Below are 18927 nucleotides of genomic sequence, written 5' to 3' on the forward strand. Positions count from 1 at the left end.
ATTGTTTACAATCCTGTCCGATAATATATATCTACTCTAGTCATCTACAGTAGTTGAAAAGAGAAAAAAACTAATGATTTTTCTTAAATGTATACTGACAAAAACACCAGTGACGTTCCAATCAAGACAGTAAATAGACAGAACAAAAATACGAAGTTTGATAAGGAGCATTATGGAATGTATCACCTTTTTTTTTTAAACTTCTTACGAATAACACATTATTGTCGGTAACTTATGATTCCTTGATAACTACCATCTGAATTATTACCGTATTTGAATACTAGTAATTCCTCTATGTCATACAATATGTTCATAATGACAGGGAAGGGTTTGGTACCCGCTAACATGTTGAATCCCATCACATTTTGTATTTGACTGTCCCAAGTCAGGAGCCTGTTATACAGTGGTTGTCGTTTGTTTATGTGTTACATATATTTGTTTTTCGATCATACTTTTACATAAATAAGGCCGTTATTTTTCTCGTTTGAATTGTTTTACATTGTCTTATCGGGGCCTTTTATAGCTCACTATGCGGTATGGGTTTTGCTCATTGTTGAAGGCCGTATCGTTTGTTGCTGTGTTGTTACATAATTGTTTTTCGTTCATTATACATTAATTAGGCCTTTAGTTGTCTCGTTTGAATTGTTTTACATTTTTGTTTCGGTGCCTTTTATAGCTGATTTTGCAATATGGGAATTTTTCATTGTTGAAGGCCATTGGTTAAACTCCGTATCACTCGGTCTCTTTTGAAGGGTTGTCTCATTGGCAATCAAACCACATCTTATTTTCATATAAGTACAACATATTTGTACAAATACTCAAACACAGAATTATCATTTAATTTACATTAACTTTCATTTCAGCACAGCATTCATGGTACATCTTTTTTTATAGAAAAAATAGTTACGTCTTGATTTTCAATGAATTGAAAAAAATTATTGTAGGGTTAATGTTTATGAGAAGGCAATCTATTTGCCAACAATAGACAAATTTCTTTTATAGTCTGCCATGGTTTCAGCTGCCTTTTAAGGGCTTTTGTGACTTTAGTGTGATAATAAAACCGAACCTTTGTTACTACTAGATCAACATAATAGGACTTAATCAGTCATGACATGGGCTTACATACATGAGGTATAAAACATGTTGAATTTGTACTTTCATTTTATTTTCAGGATTCAATAAGTATACATTAGAATAACAGTCAATATTTACATCGAATATAATTAGAATGAGGCAAAATTGTTTCATTCCGACGCATGTAGTGTTTATGTATTCATTGTCTCAAGAGCTTTTATCAGAAAATAAAAATTAAACAGTAAAACAATGCAAGCAGATTTAGTACCAGTAACAAGATGGCAGACGTATCTGGTAGAATAAAAACAAAATTAAGGCAATGACAATTTGCTAGAATATATTTTTGAAAAACAATCAATGCTGATAAAATTTAAGCTACAACAAACACATTTGCATGCAGACATTCCTATTCCAATCTAATATCAATTTTTAAATTGATTACATATTCTTTTTTTCTTTTTCTTTCTATGGTTGTCAGACGGTGTGTTTCATTTCATTGGTGCAGCCAATCGAAAAGATGTTTTTTTCTCTTAAAGTTGTATTTATTGTTTTAATTTGCAATTACTTAACATACGTTAGATTATACTTTACGTTTAGTGAACGTCGTCGTCGTTTTCATGCGTCTAGCTTGTTTATACGACTTCCTTAATTAAAAACTATGTAGACAATTCATATTCATAATCACAAGCGTAAACAAATGTAGAGATTAAAACGGCAAGCGAAAAATATCTAACAATTTTAAATGAAATCAAAATAATCGGTAAGACATTTTGCGATGGACCACACAATAGTGATATCCCTGGTAGTTTAACAAAAGTAACGGAAATAGTATTTGGCTTAGTTACGTCAAAAACATGTTAAGTTAGCATTTGGCCTAGGATTAAATGAATATGTTGACATCCCTCCTCTAAGAATGTTTTTCTCTCTATCTGTCAAAGAAATATGGTAAGACAAATATATCTCATTTTGAGTTGATACAACTTGTGAATACTTATGTCAGCACTTCTGTAATGACATGAATTATCATTGATCTGGTCATAACTATAAATTAACTGTTGATAAAATTTTGGAAATTTTAAATATTAAGACTTTTATACTTTAGGAAAAGATTACCGTAGCTGTATTTGGCAAACCTTTTAGGAATTTTGGTTCTCAATGCTATATATTCACTTTCGTACTTTATTTCAACTTTTTAACTTTGTTTTTTTTAGAAAACATCGTCACAATGAGTCTTTTGTAGACGCAACTACTGGTATCTATAATGAGTTTATTTAATGGGTCGTCTGTACTAGTCATATTTAGTACCGCCGATTTACCAGCATAATGTAACTATCCGAATTTCACAAAAAAGATATATGTAATAATCGAAATAAATATAAGTACATATGAGAAAGTACAAAACAATATGTCTAAAACTTTTGCAACGTCTTTCCCATGAAACTTCTTACTTTCCAGTGGTCTGCCATTCTCCCAGTTGCAACATAAATTAAAAAAGATCTCAAAAGAAGAATTATGGTCAAAGGTCTCAACATAATGGCATCTTGCACTGAGTATAACTCCAATGATGATAAAGCCACTTATTGTAATAATAGAGAATATCATACACAGCAGAAAACACATTGGACTTGATGATGTCGGTAGGACGTTCGCAACAATAGTAAGAAAAAATGCAAATGTTAGGAGTACCGTTATCGCAAGTCCCATTCTTTCGCCAGATTCTATTGGAAATGTGAATACTAACGGATTTAGTAAACATAGCAAAAGTATAGGTAAAATAATGATGACGATGAAGTATAGAGGTTTCCTCTGTATACATATATCTATGTTGTATGTATACACTCCGTTTTCTTCGACAATGTATGCTTTATGGTTCGCAAGATTCCAATGTGCATTTGGGGTAAAGAATTCCATCAAAAGTTCATCCGAATTAGATATGAGCTTGAAAGCAGATCCAGCACTCCACATAATGAATTTTAGTGTGCATGTTTGAACATCAAATGGGAATTTAGACATATCCGTAGGACAGTTTGATTTTATTATCGCTCCGGGTGCATCTGTCACACTTCCATTCGGACAAATCGATGCGAGAAAAGGGGCGTCTTTTCCAATTGGTTCAAAGTCGTCTACACTATTAAGAACATAAACCCATGGGATCCAAATGTCAGCAGAGGGGATACGTAGAATGTCCGTGTTTCCATAGTCCTTTGGATTCCACGTTAATGATGGGTCTGTCCAATTCATTCTCAAAGCGACTACTATTGTTAACACCTCGTTCACGTCATTAAAATCGTTTATCATTTTTAACCATAGTGATAGTCCTACTTCTAACGGTTTTGTACTGTTTTCGCGTGGAAATAGTTGTTTCTGGTATCCTGTAAGTAGTTTTTCATAAAGTCTTTTTGAATCATCAAATGTTTCAGATCTGTGTTTATTTGTACGAACAGTGAAATAAACATTGTTAAATATAGAACATCCATTGCAATGAATATATTGTTCAGTTTATATGATAAGACTTGTATGATCTTGTATCACATTTACAATAAAGAGATTTGGTATGATTGTCAATGAGACAACTGTCTAACATCGTCCAAATGACCTCGACTAAAGCAACTCAAGGGTGGTTACTATGCTATAGTCTACTTTAACTGGAAAGTGAATGAACAACCTCGGGATAATGTTTTTCTACAGATATCAGATAAGCAAATTACTTAAACATGTTCCTAGTCGATAATAAATATAATGTTGGCGTTGCAATGTTTGTTATTTTGAGTTTTTATGATTAGATCTATAATGTAAAGAATAAAATAATTCGTTTTCTTTTTAAGGAAGATTTTTCAAATAAAATGCCAATAACATTATTAAATTTATGTATAGATTTAATTTTGTGTCTGATGAGATATTTGTCAGTAGATTTAAATAAATTAATATAACCAATTAAAACTAAACTTGATTAATCTACATTGATCTAAAAAGAAATTAAGAGTAAGAAGGCGCAGCGTATGTAGGTTAGGTTAGAACAAGATTAAAACTGACATTGTGGGAATGATTTATAGGACGATGTCTTTTAATATATTGCTTCATATAGCATCATTGTCAATGACATTATTCTATGCAATTACTAAAGAAAGTATAGAAATACCGAAGTATACGTAGGTTTTATCCTTATTCGTGTATTGCAATCTTTTATATTAAAAACAGAATTTATGCATAAATTTTACTTCTATAGAATAACAAGTCGTAGATGATGTTTATACATCGATGGACCTAAAAGGGATACTGATACTGATAGGTTTCATATTTAGTGTTTGATTCGAGAATATTTGTTTAAAGAAGATAAACAGCTCATATGTCGAATCAATAGTTATCAAAGGTACTAGGATTGAATTTTGTAAGCTAGTCGCGCGTTTCGTCTACATAAAACTCATCGGTGTATTTGCACAAAACCAATTGACAAGAATGTCTCTTTTTATTACTAGAAAACATGCAATTGTAAAAAAGCTACACACATTAATTTTGATTATGCTAAGTTTCAATGTCTTTTGAATTCACTATTGTCCAATTTAAGATGTTAAACGATGTAGACGATAATATACAGTGGTGATAAGCACTGTTTAAGACAATTCCTTTGTTGTAGAACATGCAAATATGGCGGTAATTTACCGTTGTTATGTATCAAGCAAGATTTGCTGATCAATGTGATGTTCATTAAACCCATGAAGGACTTATATGATTCGCAAAAATTTCTTCCTTGTCGAATGATATATGTTTTTGTATGTGGGATTATAGGAGTGCTCATTAATTCCAAATGCATTTACAAATTACTCATAGTAGTACATTTACATACAAAACCGATATTTAAAGATTTGTCCGCAGGAACAACAGCATATTTATCGTGCAGAGATAATACACTTCAAAGCTTCTTAATTTGTCTCTGAAAACGAACGTTGGTCGAGCATTCACACAGCTCATATCCAACTAAGTTAGACAACACGTGACTTTTGTGACGTATTCTGGCGGCCATTTTGTATTATATTTCCCCATATAAAATGCATAGATGCTTCAATAAAGTTTAATTTTCTCATAAAACTGACCAGTTTTCTAAGTTTTGCAAATCAATCCTTGATATTCAAACATATTTCTATCAAACAATGTTGTTCCTAACAGTTTAAATTTTGATTAAAGTCCATCATTTTAGACTTGTAAAAACATGCACTTTTCCCGTCATTTCTTCGTTGCCTCCATGCTAAATTACCGATACTCCTACTTGTACAACAAATAAAGAAATTCTGTACATTAAAAACAAATTTTGCAAATCGATTAAGTATATTAAAACATATATCTGGCGAAAAATACTACTTAAAACAGTTTAATTTCAAGTCAAAGTCGGTCAAATATCGATTTAAAAAATGGAATTTTTCGGGATTTTTCAAAATGGCGGATGATGAATATCCCATAATATGGAAATGTTGCATCAAATAAAGGATTTGTATAGTAAGACTTTCCTAGATTATATTAATATTTTCATGCAGAATCTCTGATGTTTCTGTTCTTTTCTTTGGTAATATTTCAAAATGATTGATTTCAAAATTTCTTGATTAAAAAAAATACTTTAAGTGTGACACGGGAACATTTATTTGACAGATATCCAGGATATACTGTTACCAGAAAATAGTTTACAATAAAATTAAAATAATTTTTTTCTCTTCTTTTTTTAAAGGTGTTTTTCTGTATATTTTACCTTTCTTTAGAAATATATTTATACATCCCTTTTAGAACAAAAAATGTTTTCATCCCATGAGAAAAAAAACAATGCCCGAAAATTAATATAGATAAATATTCTATTCTATACCTTTAAAATTTCATTCCTTTACAGAACAGGTGAACTCTGAATTGGGTTGTAATGCTTTTCTACATTGGCTAGAGGTATAGGGGGAGGGTTGAGATCTCATAAACATGTTTAACCCCGCCGCAATTTTGCGCCTGTCCCAAGTCAGGAGCCTCTGGCCTTTGTTAGTCTTGTATGATTTTAATTTTTAGTTTCTAGTGTATAATTCGGAGTTTAGTATGACGTTTATTATCACTGTACTATTATGCATATTTTAGGGGCCAGCTGAAGGACACCTACGGATGCGGGAATTCTCGCTACATTGAAGACCCATTGGTTGCCTTCGGCTGTTGTTTGCTCTATGGTCGGGTGGTTGTCGCTTTGACATATTCACCATTTCCTTTCTCAATTTTATTACATAACAATATAGTGTCAGGTAGACGTGCAAACCAAAAGCAACCAGGTCACATTAAACATCCTGTGTGTACATGTATTACCAGAGTTTAAATTTTGCGATATACAAAAGTTTTCATAAATGTACAAACTTTCTCTCTTAATTTCCCGTTTCAAATCAGAAGAAGTATCTATCATAATAAACTTTAAGAAAATATGAATATTATGAAAATGTCTTTAAAAAAATGATTTTTTGCTTAAAACATTTTAAAAGATTTTCAAATATTTTTATTTTTCCATAATTATTTTAAAGAAATATTATGATACAAATTTTAATTCAAATGGATTTCTATTTTATTTTATAGGAAATTCAACGAGATTTTATTGCATATGATTAATTTTTTTTTTTAATTCAATGTTTTAAGCTAACTCCAGGCATTCAATGAATCGATATAAATTTAGCATTTGTAAAAAATATTTTATTGTTTACATTTCAACAGAGACCTATAAAAGTCATTATATGTTTTCAAGGGGGGGGGGGGTTCGTCCGAACCCCTCGAACCCCCCCCCCCCCCCCCCCTTGGCTACGTGTATGATTGTATACCCTTTAATATCTATCGACAGAGTTATCGGTCCTGAATAGGACTGATATATTCGGGTATGAGTTTTTCAGCTTATGAATTCGAAGTTTTATCAGAGACCTGATTGTGTTCATCCGTGAATTCTGACAATGTATCTAGTTCATCTTCTTTAATATAGATTTTTTTATGATATCTCACGACAGTATAACGATTGAATTTTTTTTTAATGTATATTTTTATTATGTCATTGTATTATGTATAATCAGTTTAAGACACAATAATAAAATAAATTCATTATTATTTTTATTTATATGTAGAATTACATATATATCCTGAATCCAAGATCACACATTCAGTTAAAAAGTTTGGACATGGCACTCTCGGAGCGGCTTTTTACCACAGAACACCACAGAATACCACAGAAAATTGAAATATTTACTTTCATAATCATAACATGCATAAATGTATATTGATGATCTTGTTTATTGTTTTTTCCCCTTATTTTTTAATTTTGTGTGACATGCTATAAAATGACAATAAAAGATATGAATAATTGAATTTTTATTATCAGAGACATATATTGTATTATATGTCTCTGTTTATATTATGTCTTTTTTTGAACGTAATCGTACCAAGTGCCATATATTTGTGGTGCTCCTACACGTAGGAGAATGTGAATAGCAGTAAACATGGCAATATCGACATCATGATGATACTTGTTTCTTTTCCCTATACATAACATAACAGCGGGAAATCATTTACAAAAGAAATATTATACTCCCCAGGAAACACAGATAGTCAGTGAGATACCACATCATGTGGTATTTGATATCTTTGGATAATCCAGGTTTGGGTCTTCTTAGAATACGACACACTTTTATCAAAGTCCGTAGTTTTTTAGTAATGAAAATTCGTATAACGATAATCAGAAAATGCAAGCAATGGAAATCTACACTTAATGATCAATGTTGTAGAGTCCAGGGCTTCCAAAAAATATTTGAGCCAGCCGAACATTTTATATCTCATCCCGATTTTAATCCCTTAAGACTAAGTCACAAAAGGTAATTATGGCAATCAGATGGCCATTCCAGAGGGAGGGTAGGAGGGGTCCTGATCCCGAAATCCCGGGGTTAAAAACACCTGATCCCAAAATCCCGGGCTTAAATACACGAAATCCCGAGGTCCCGAAATTCGAAAAAAAGAATTCCCGGATCCCAAAAGGGTTAATCCCGAAATACCGAGCTTAAAAACACCCGATCCCGGAGTCCTGATAAAGGTCCTATACCCCCTCATTCCAATGATTGACATTAGATTAAAAAAAAAGATTTTAAACTTTACTTTGATATGAATTTGATGTTCGGATGTAAACTATTAAATTGGCAGTGCATCGTACAAAGTGTGCACATCAGCATGCTCATATCTGCCTTAGACTCTTTATTTTTGCAAAATGACAGTCATTGTCAAAAATTTTACTTTCGTTTTTAAAATCACATTTTTCTAAAACCGGATGTTGACTTGACTATATGGTAAAACATGGACCATAAACGGATACGTAAAATCTGTGTACGTTAACAAAGCATGTCTTGAGTGAAAAAGCTTTTCCACGTTATTTCTTCAACAAATTACTTGAAATGAACGTTAGATACAGTAATCAATGATAATTTTAGCATTTTTGAAGAAATGTAGGATGCATAATTTAATTTCCCACCTGTGCACATGCGCACACGTGTTCTAGTTGATACAACGTAGTTCTGATGATTTTTCATTTTAATAAAGTCATATGAAACGAGTGAGTGGTGAAAAATAGTGTTTATCCAATTCTTGAACCAATGCATGTATATATCATAAACTTGGTCCTCTGTGCAAGATTTTATCTATTTTTAAGCAAATACATCGTATAATAGTCATTTTTTTTTCTCTCTGTCTGTTATGATTTAACAAATATGGCTGCTCATTAAATGCGGTGTCAGATCCATGCGATTGCGATCACTGGATTTTTACGAGAAGGGTTACGCTGAGGTCACTATGCATACGGAAAATATGTCGGCGAATTGCTTCAAGGAAGCAAAAGGAAGCAAGCAATTATAAAAATAAGTAAACTTCTTCTAAATGTGGACAAATTAAAGAATGTTCCTCAGAAAAAAGTATATATACCAAGGCTTCCAAAACGGTCATATATTCCGGTCATGACCGAAACTTTCATAAAAAGTCCGGCTGCTCTCAGCCTCAAACGGTCAAATAGAATTGGTTTGCCACTTTTAGTTATTCAAGGCATTTTTCATAAAATGGTCATTTCAATTTTGACCAACTATCGATCATTAAAAATGTCCGTTTGGGGCTTTGGACATGTCCGCTTGGGCAAACTATTTCACAAAGATATTTCGGTCATAATTGGGTTTATTACAACAGATGCAGCAAATTTAAGATTCTTTGAAGTGTCTCAGTTAGTCTAATTCTCTGGATACATAAATGTACGGCTTGGTCTTTAACTTGTGTACATCAATAAAAAGTAGAAAAAACACGTTTTCTTTTATTTAGATAACAACAAGCTGTCAAACAATTATCCCTTCAATAAGTTATATTGAAGCCATAAATCATTCACTGATTACAGGTTTGTTACCTTTGATGAGGTGTCCTTAGCTTGTCTTTATCAATAGAACTAATGATGCATAACAATGTACATAAAGGTGATCATGTAACGAGGTCAAGTATGTAAGGGTGTACGGAACAACATCTTATTTAATTACGCTTTATAGATATTATTTTAAATGAGCATTCAGTTTAACAAAGTTTCCTGACTTTAAAAGTTATTCTTCAAATAAGTATATTTATAAATGAATAAGTATGATATTAGATATATATTATTTATTTGACACTGTACATCGTGTTAAATACTGGGGTACTATAAAGGGGAAAATTAATTGAAATATATAGTAAAAAAAACAAGAAAAGCTTCCCTTGTGTATACCAAGCTGACTTGTCCAATGAATAAGAGGGGCGTTCTCTATTCTTGTTTTCATATTAAAAAAATGTTTTTACAATTAAAATCATAAAGAATAATATCCAATCATGACAATCTCTGACTCTTATAAAGACTTCGTCTGAATATGAACTTTATAAATCTGCCATCATGGGCAAACGTAAACGTGACGATTCCGATCAAAATTTGAAATCTGCTAAAAATGCTAGAAGCTTTAGTCAAAAGTGGTTACAACTGTTTTTATGGTTAATATTTGACAGTATGCTAAATGCCATGTTTTGTGACATTTGTCAAAAACATAAACTGAAAAATAACTTTGTAAAGCCTGGTTCGACAAATTTTCGAAAGTCAGCCGTTTTAAAACATGCTAATAGCAATGACCACGTTCAAGCTCTTAAATTAGAGACAGCTTCAAAAAGTAATCCAATCGTATCAGTATTTGAGAAAGTTCATGAAAAGACTGACAACGCTATGTGCACCTTGTTCCGTAATGCTTACTTTATTGCTAAAGAAAACTTATCAATGGACAAATTTCAGTCATTAAATGATTTAAATAAGTTTAATGGTGCCGTGATCACTTCTAAATTACACCAAGAGAACAATGCCTGTTCCGAATTTATTCAGACAATTTCCGATAGTATAGAGCAAGAGGTGATGTCCGATGTAAAGTTATGTCCCGCCGTGGGAATTATGATCGACAAGTCAACTGATCTGGCTACACAAAAACATTTAATAAATCTTGTACTTATCATACCTCAAAGCTGGTGAACTGAAAATTAGTTATACAAAACTTTTGAACTTGTCTTCTGGTACCGCCGTGTCAATCACTGCACATATAATTGCCTATTTGAAGTCATTTGTTGTAGGCTTGTCTAAAATATTCGGCATGGGGTCTGACGGTGCGTCTGTTATGATAGGAAAGCACGGAGGTGTATCTCAGCTTTTAATAGACACTTCTCCAAAAGGTCAAAAAGTTGAATTTAAAAAGTTATAATAAAAATTAAAGTGTACTATTTCTATTTTGTTCAAACTGCAAATTCTAGCTTTTTTGACCTAGATTAATTTAATTCTTAAATTTGACAGCAATACAACAAAAAACATAATGACCTGGGATTTAGTAAGCTTAGTATACATTTAAGATAGCTGCATAGTTTGATGAAAATCCAAGTTGATTTGAAAAAGTTATTAAAAAAATTAAAGTGTACTATCTCTATTTTGTCCGAATTGCAAATCCTAGCTTTTTTTACCAAGATTACTTTAATTCTTAAATTTTACAGCAATACAACAAAAAACTAAATGAAATGGGATTCAGTAAGCTTGATATATATGTAAGATAGCTGCATAGTTTGATGCAAATCCAAGTTGATTTGAAAAAGTTATTAATAAATTTAAGTGTACTATCTCTATTTTGTCCGAATTGCAAATCCTAGCTTTTTATACCAAGATTACTTTAATTCTTAAATTTTACAGCAATACAACAAAAAACTAAATGAAATGGGATTCAGTAAGCTTGATATATATGTAAGATAGCTGCATAGTTTGATGCAAATCCAAGTTGATTTTAAAAAGTTATTAAAAAAATTAAAGTGTACTATCTCTATTTTGTCCGAATTGCAAATCCTAGCTTTTTATACCAAGATTACTTTAATTCTTAAATTTTACAGCAATACAACAAAAAACTAAATGAAATGGGATTCAGTAAGCTTGATATATATGTAAGATAGCTGCATAGTTTGATGCAAATCCAAGTTGATTTGTAAGAGTTATTAAAATAATTAAAGTGTACTATCTCTATTTTGTCCGAATTGCAAATCCTAGCTTTTTTTTACAAAAATTACTTTAATTCTTAAATTTTACACCAATACAACAAAAAACTAAATGAAATGGGATTCAGTAAGCTTGATATATATCTAAGATATCTGCATAGTTTGATGAAAATCCAAGTTGATTTGAAAAAGTTATAAAAAAAATTAAAGATGCCTATCTGAATTTTTATATAATAATTTTTTTTTTACATATTGTAAAATTAAATTCTTTCATTTCACAGCAATAAATCAAACTACCTAATAAGCTTGAATTTTTTAAGATCAATATTTAATTTAGTTAGATGGGCTGATTTACACCAGTCAAAACTAAATTTGAAGGTCAAGACTAGTCGAGACATGTCGAGACAGGTCGAGCCTTGGTCAAGACCATTTTAGACTACACAAAGATCATCAAGTACTGAATCAGACTAATTAAGTAAAGTCGAGACCTAGTCGAGACCTAGTCGAGTACACTTAAGTACAGTTAAGTACAGTCGAGACAATGTCTAGACTAGTCGAGTAAAATGTGTGCTCGATTTTACTGGTCGAGCACAAAAACTGGTCAATTCAGACTCTGAGGAGTTTGTAGTGAAAGGTAGTCTAACTAGTTGAGTTAGGGATGATCTTCTTTAGCATGTTTAGCTCAATTGGTTAGAGCACTGCCTTTTGATCCGGTGATTGAGGGTTCTAATCCCACTGTACCATCCTTGGAATTTCACATCAGTGACTTCAGTCTTCATCAACTGACCAAACCAAGGACGTATACTAAATGTTAGTTATATATACGTCCTTCATCAAACTTTGTTAAAATTTTGTATTAATTTCATAGAATTAATTTTTTTTGGTATTCCGTTGTCATGGTTGTTGTTATCAGGTCTGTCAGCTCTTAAAACACATTCGCACCCCACACTTTATGACTTTGTCCTCCATTAATTATTGTCTTCCTTAGTCCATTTCTTTGTATTGTTTTTATTTGTATTTATTCAACTACATGTTGAATTATAATTTTTTTTTAGTAGGTTAGACATATAAATTAATATGAAAATATTCATTTGTGAATAAGATTATTTTTGGTGATTGGCTGATTAATTATTAATTGATTTCAGATTTACAGTTCAGGTGGTACCCAACACTTTCACTAAAATTAATTTGGCTCGTTTAATTTTCATAAAATTTTGACTAAGTATTTACTTTGACCCTTTAACAAAAATATAAAAAATTCAAAAAATTTGAACAAAGCGTTTTATCAGAAAAATTACACTGGTTATATAACAGTTTGACAAACACTAATTTTGATCACTGAGAAGCTTTATATTGCCTTCACAAGGCAACGTTATTAAAACGTTTAGCTGATATTACAGAGTTATCTCCCTGTAGTGTTAGGTACCACCTTAATTAGTACATGTATTTACAAAGCAGTTTGATATAATTGTTATGTGTTGGTGTAAAGTAAAAAACAAGTAGTATAATAATCTTGGTTTGAATAATTGAAATGAAGATTTCAAATGAAAACATGGAACATAATAATTTTACAGCTTGTGATAAGTGTGATAGCCATTTGAATATTCTGTCTCCCTTTTACAAATTTTAGAGATGAATAACTTAGTCTTTTTTTATCATGACAAAATTCATTATTCCTTTCCTCAAATTTACAAAAGAAAACTTGTCATGCCGGTTTTAGTCAAATGTCACTTTTTTAAAACAATAAAAAAAAAAACACTTATTTTATTCAGTCTTTACAGCAATACACTAACTAAAGCATGATTATCAAACTTATTCAACACATACTTTTTTAAAACTGGTGAACTCATGTGTTTAATTACTAAACCATTACCAAAATAGCAGCAACAACAAAAATGAACTTGCCGTATGGACAATGATGGAAACTTCATTATCAGGATTGGTTGATTTCTGAGTTTTGGTGTTTTAACCCCTCTTTCAAGCACCACATTTAGGTTATTTCCTGGCGGTCAGCTTTTATTGGTGTAAATAATGAAATAATTCAACAACTCTTCTCCTCAAATTTCAAGGTCCAAAGCATTTTATACATGCATTTTATACATGCACCAAAAGATGGTATTCAGAAAACTATGTGTGCATTTATATTATTGCAGTTGTTGAATTATTTACAAAAAACGTGAGATCAGTTATTGGTTATTGTAATTAAATCAAAAATGAAAAAATAGCAATCAGTGTCTGTACAGTAGTACATATATTAAGTACATTTTCAAAAATATTTACTTCATGCGTATTTGGATAAGAAGAGCAAATAACTTTTACTTTTAATCTTTTTCCAGATGTGAAATACACCCTCCTAACAAAGCATACATACCTGATTGGTAGAAAGAATTGTGACATACTTATCGCTGGAGATGCTGCTGTCAGTAGGAACCATGCACAAATAGAACTTGTACACAAGGAAACAGATATTGTAAGTTGATGGTATTCAAATATAGACTTGTACACAAGTGACAAGAAAACAGATTTTGTAAGTTGATGGTATTCCTATGGTAAGAACTAGAACTTTTTATTTTTAAAAGTCACATGAAAGTAGTATTCAAAATTTGAAAGTATCTATCCTGATTGATATACTGGTACATGTATATATATACAGTCAAACCTGATTAAACCGGACCCTGAATAAACCGGCTTCCTGTCCATTCCGGCCGAAAATGAAAGTCCCATATTTTTCCATTCAAAGTCTTTGTTAAAATACCCTTTGTAAACCGGACCCTGTGTATTACGAATTCCGGTCTAGTTATGAAGTCCCAATACTCTTAATTACATTAATTATTACCTGTCAAAACCGGTTTGTCTAATTAGTTTCAATGATCGATATGCAATCAAAAAATATTTTTTTTATACAATATGGCTTTTCGTGATAATCAATTAGTCAGGTGTCAAACTGTGAACCTACAATCGTACAGTAGTGAGCTGTATTATTTAAAAAACATTATAAACGTGTCAATTAAACGAAAAGACACACCGAATATATCTCGGATTGAACTTACGTTTTAACTTGGATAAACAAATTTAAATCCCAGTGTAAGAAATTCGCATCGTGATTTCGAAATCCTGGGTTCCCTGTTATGAACCCCTAAACAAATGACCTTGATAATGAAAAACAACCGGATGACAACAATCAATGGATATTGTACACTGAACGACAACGTTTCGAAAGGGATGAAGTTACGTTTGATAATATTCTGGCTTTTTAATCGGCCATTCCAACATTTCAAATTATTGATCATGGGAATACAATCCAAACAACGCGAGCATTATGATGCATATGCAAACAATGAAAAACGAAGTGAAAGTATTTTAATTTATCAGATATAATTTACAATCAGAGAGAACTTTTACATGCAAAATGTCGGACGTCACAAGTCATTAACTTCCGGTCAAAACGGAAACCTGAATAAACCGGCTCACTGTCCAAACCAGCCCTTTTTCGTGGTCCCGAAGCCGGCCGGTTTATACAGGTTTTACTGTATATATATATATGTTGAAGGCCGTACCTTGACCTATAATGGTTTACTTTTACAAATTGTTATTTGGATGGAGAGTTGTCTCATTGGCACTCATACCACATCTTCCTATATCTATATATACACAAGTCTAAATTGAAAACTACTTTCAAACATAATGATTGCATTGGATAAAAACCACAATTTTTATATGTGTGCATGTTAAACAAATCTCGTTGTAGAAGGGTCTAAATACAGCACAAACAACAACATTTTCAAAAAAAACAAAAAAGTGAAAAAGTATATTTTAACAAAACGAATTTGACTAACAGGACTAACAACTGATGTTCTTAAACCCTGCTGACTGCCATTGGCGATTGCCAAATAAATTGATCACAAGATGTAACAAAATGGATCTTAATATTAATTTAATACTAAACAGAAAAACTATAAACTTGCAGCAAAGATGTTATACCACAAACATGAGGTGCAAAAATTTGTACACGGTCACCATATCTGAATTTTAACAATAAATGTCTCTTCAGTGATGTTAGGGATCGAAAGGTATTTGGAAGGCCATATAATTTACCCCAATTTAGGATAGACTCTTCAATTTTAAAGAGTCAAAATAGGATGAATGGATCATATAAACCGGGGGGAAATTAATATACAAGCCCAAACAAAAAAATATAAACTAGTCTAAATTGAAAACTACGTTCAAACCTATGATATATATATATATATATTTTCAGCTTTTTTCAGGATATTTTTTTTTAAGCATAGAAATGAAGATGCCATGTACATAAAGAGCTTCCATTTTGAGACCACAGTCAGAATTTAGACAAATATATTTTCATTAGTTGGCATTTGTTGTCCATATTTCTAGTGTTGACTTTACCTTACTTTTTCCAGAAATAGTCTTTTCTTATATAACTTGACAAAATTGAATCAGAACACATTATCATATTAGAAAGTTTGATAACAAATATAATTGATATTGTTTCCAATCAGCAACACTGCTATCATCAAAGACAATGAAAAAAAATATCACTTAAAAATAATTCAAATCCTTGAATGGTCATACAGTTAACCATTTGGGGGGAAAAGTACATTGATGATTACTAACAGAAGTATAATTGCCAATTTATACCATCTTCAAACATTGCAATAACTATTCAGACTTCATAAACAGTGTATGTATACTTATCATCTGAATGAATTAAATTTTCTCAATTGAAATTTTATTAGTTTTACATGTTTTATTTAATATTGTAACTTTGGTTTCAATTCTTAACCTCTATTTTACAGGCAAACCCAGAAAAATTACCAACAGTCAGTTTGACAGACTTATCAAAGTTTGGTACTTCAGTAAATGGAGATAAAATAAAGAATACAGAATTAAAGGATGGTGATTTGGTTACGTTTGGAAATAGTTCTACCTTCACGTAAGTTAATTGGTGAAAAAATGATAGTTTTCATCTCAATATATATATCCAGCATTTAAGATATATATCAGTCAGGGGTGCTACTTAAACAAGTGATTTCAATATCACCTATTTCAGTGATTTTTTATATTCAGTTATCACCTATTTAAGTGATTTTGGTGTTTTCTTTGATCTTCAAATGCTAATTTCATTGATTTTCCATATTTTCACAAACTTTTCTATAATTTTCCTACATAAATCAATTAAAAAAAAGAAGATGTGGTATGATTGCCAATGAGACAACTATCCACAAGAAACCAAAATGACACAGACATTAACAACTATAGGTCACCGTACGGCCTTCAACAATGAGCAAAGCCCATACCGCATAGTCAGCTATAAAAGACCCCGATATGACAATGTATCCCTTTATCTATGGATATCAATTTCACCAGTGCGCTTGGGCAGTAAGTTAGTGCGCTAAAGCTTTTAAAAGTACCCTTGGGAATTGTTCTGTAATCAAATATTCATTAACTACTCTTACTATCAGACAAAGGTCAACAGTATTAGGGGATCTGATTGGTTTTCTTTAGAATTAGAATGATTTATTTTAAGGTTATGTCCTGATCTACAATTTATTCCAGTTTTTGCAAAATCAAATAAACTGTAAAAACTGGCAGGCTTATCAAGCAACTGACAATTTCTGTACATAGTTGTTTTTTTTCTCTGGAATTCTGGTCTTTTTACCAATAAAAAAATCAAGCTTGTGGGAAAAATTTCCTCAAAATAACATAAACACTTATTGAAGTGATTAAATTCTAACTTCTCAAATTACTTGTTTCAGTGATTTTGAAAAGCTGTGTGAAAATTTAAAATATTGCACAGCCAAAATCACTCAAAGAAGTGATTTTGAAATCACTTGTTTAAGTACCACCCCTGACTTTATATATTAAGAATGAATATCAGGAAAGGTGGGGTGTATATAGACATGATAGATATAAGAAGATGTGGTATGAGTGCCTATGAGACAACTCTCCATCCAAGTCACAATTTGTATAACTAAACCATTTCAGGTCAAAGTACGGTCTTCAACAAGTAACTTTTGCTCACACCGAATAGCAAGCTATAAAGGGCCCCAACAATGACTAGTGTAAAACCATTCAAACAAGAAAACCAATGGTCTAATGTATATTAAAAATGAGAAATGAGATACATTTAATGAACCACATCAACAAATGACTACTACTGAACATCAGGTTTCTGACTTAGGACAGGTGCAAACAAATGCAGTGGGTTTAAATGTTTCAATAGGTACCAATCTTCATCCTTATCTGAAACAAAAGTGTAACATCACAACAAAGAAAGACATGTATGTCAATGAAACAACATGACAACTACACAAACAATCAAAGGACACGCTACTTAAGGCAAAACAATTCAATTATTTAAGGTTTTTCTTGCATTGTGAAACCTCACAAGCTTTTGTCATCACTGTGCATCAATCTTCTGGCTGTTTACTTTTTAGGCGAGTTGCAACAAAAAAGTAGAATGTAGTGCACATGGTCCAAGTGTTAGTCTGACATATGTAAAAATTCCAGTTTGAACACAAAACATTTTGAGCCAATATATAGGAATATGTTTATCAGACTTGAAATATAATGACCTATGATAATTTTGGTGTCAAATTAAACAGTTTTTATCATTTCAGCTATTGCTAAGTGCTCAATTTATAATCTTTATTTGATATCAAAAGGACATCTCAAAATCTCCATTGAAAGACCATTGAATTAAAGGCCATTCCAAAATTAGATATTTCCCGAGAATCATACTTACTTTGTTTTAATTAGGATGCATAATTGTGTTTTACCCATTACCCTATATATATACCGTATTGCAGATTTCACTGGGTGTAAATTTTCGCTTATTTTTGGGGATAGAACAAACAAAAATCCACAATTTAAAAGGGCACACATTCAAAGGTATTGATGAAAGTTTTGAATCCGCTAAAATAATAACCGCCTAAATTTGGTATGCCTTATTCAATAAAAATTTTACACCTGTGAAAAAACCCTGCTATACAGTATTATCTGGAAGCAGATAAGTTGTGAATGTATCCTAAAAAGATCATATACTCCATACATCCTAACCAAAAAAGGTTAAAAAAATTTAAGCTTCTATGGTAATTTTGAACATTTCAGACTGGTATATGAGCCGTTCATCATCTCATCGTCATGTTTAGATCCAGCCTCAAAGAAGAAGGTGAGAGAGTGGATCTGTATACTTGGTGGACATATGGTTAACGACTGGAAGAAAGAGTGTACACTGCTGGTCATGAATAATGTCAGTGTTACTATTAAGGTATGGGGAACAATAATAAT

At 31.5% G+C, this 18927-nt stretch overlaps 1 protein-coding gene across 1 annotated transcript in view; it reads left to right on the forward strand.

The window, feature by feature from the left end:
• Positions 1 to 7538: 7538 nt before the first annotated feature.
• LOC139527773 (nibrin-like) overlaps positions 7539 to 18927 on the forward strand; it is a 30081-nt gene continuing 18692 nt past the window's right edge. The window contains exons 1-4 of the mRNA XM_071323439.1: positions 7539 to 7720; positions 13956 to 14089; positions 16434 to 16570; positions 18748 to 18907. Of these exons, the coding sequence (XP_071179540.1) occupies positions 7690 to 7720; positions 13956 to 14089; positions 16434 to 16570; positions 18748 to 18907 (462 nt within the window). The 5' untranslated portion in view covers positions 7539 to 7689. The remainder of the gene's footprint in view (positions 7721 to 13955; positions 14090 to 16433; positions 16571 to 18747; positions 18908 to 18927) is intronic.

This window comes from Mytilus edulis, chromosome 6 (assembly GCF_963676685.1).
Source record: "Mytilus edulis chromosome 6, xbMytEdul2.2, whole genome shotgun sequence".
Taxonomy (NCBI): Eukaryota; Metazoa; Mollusca; class Bivalvia; order Mytilida; family Mytilidae; genus Mytilus; species Mytilus edulis.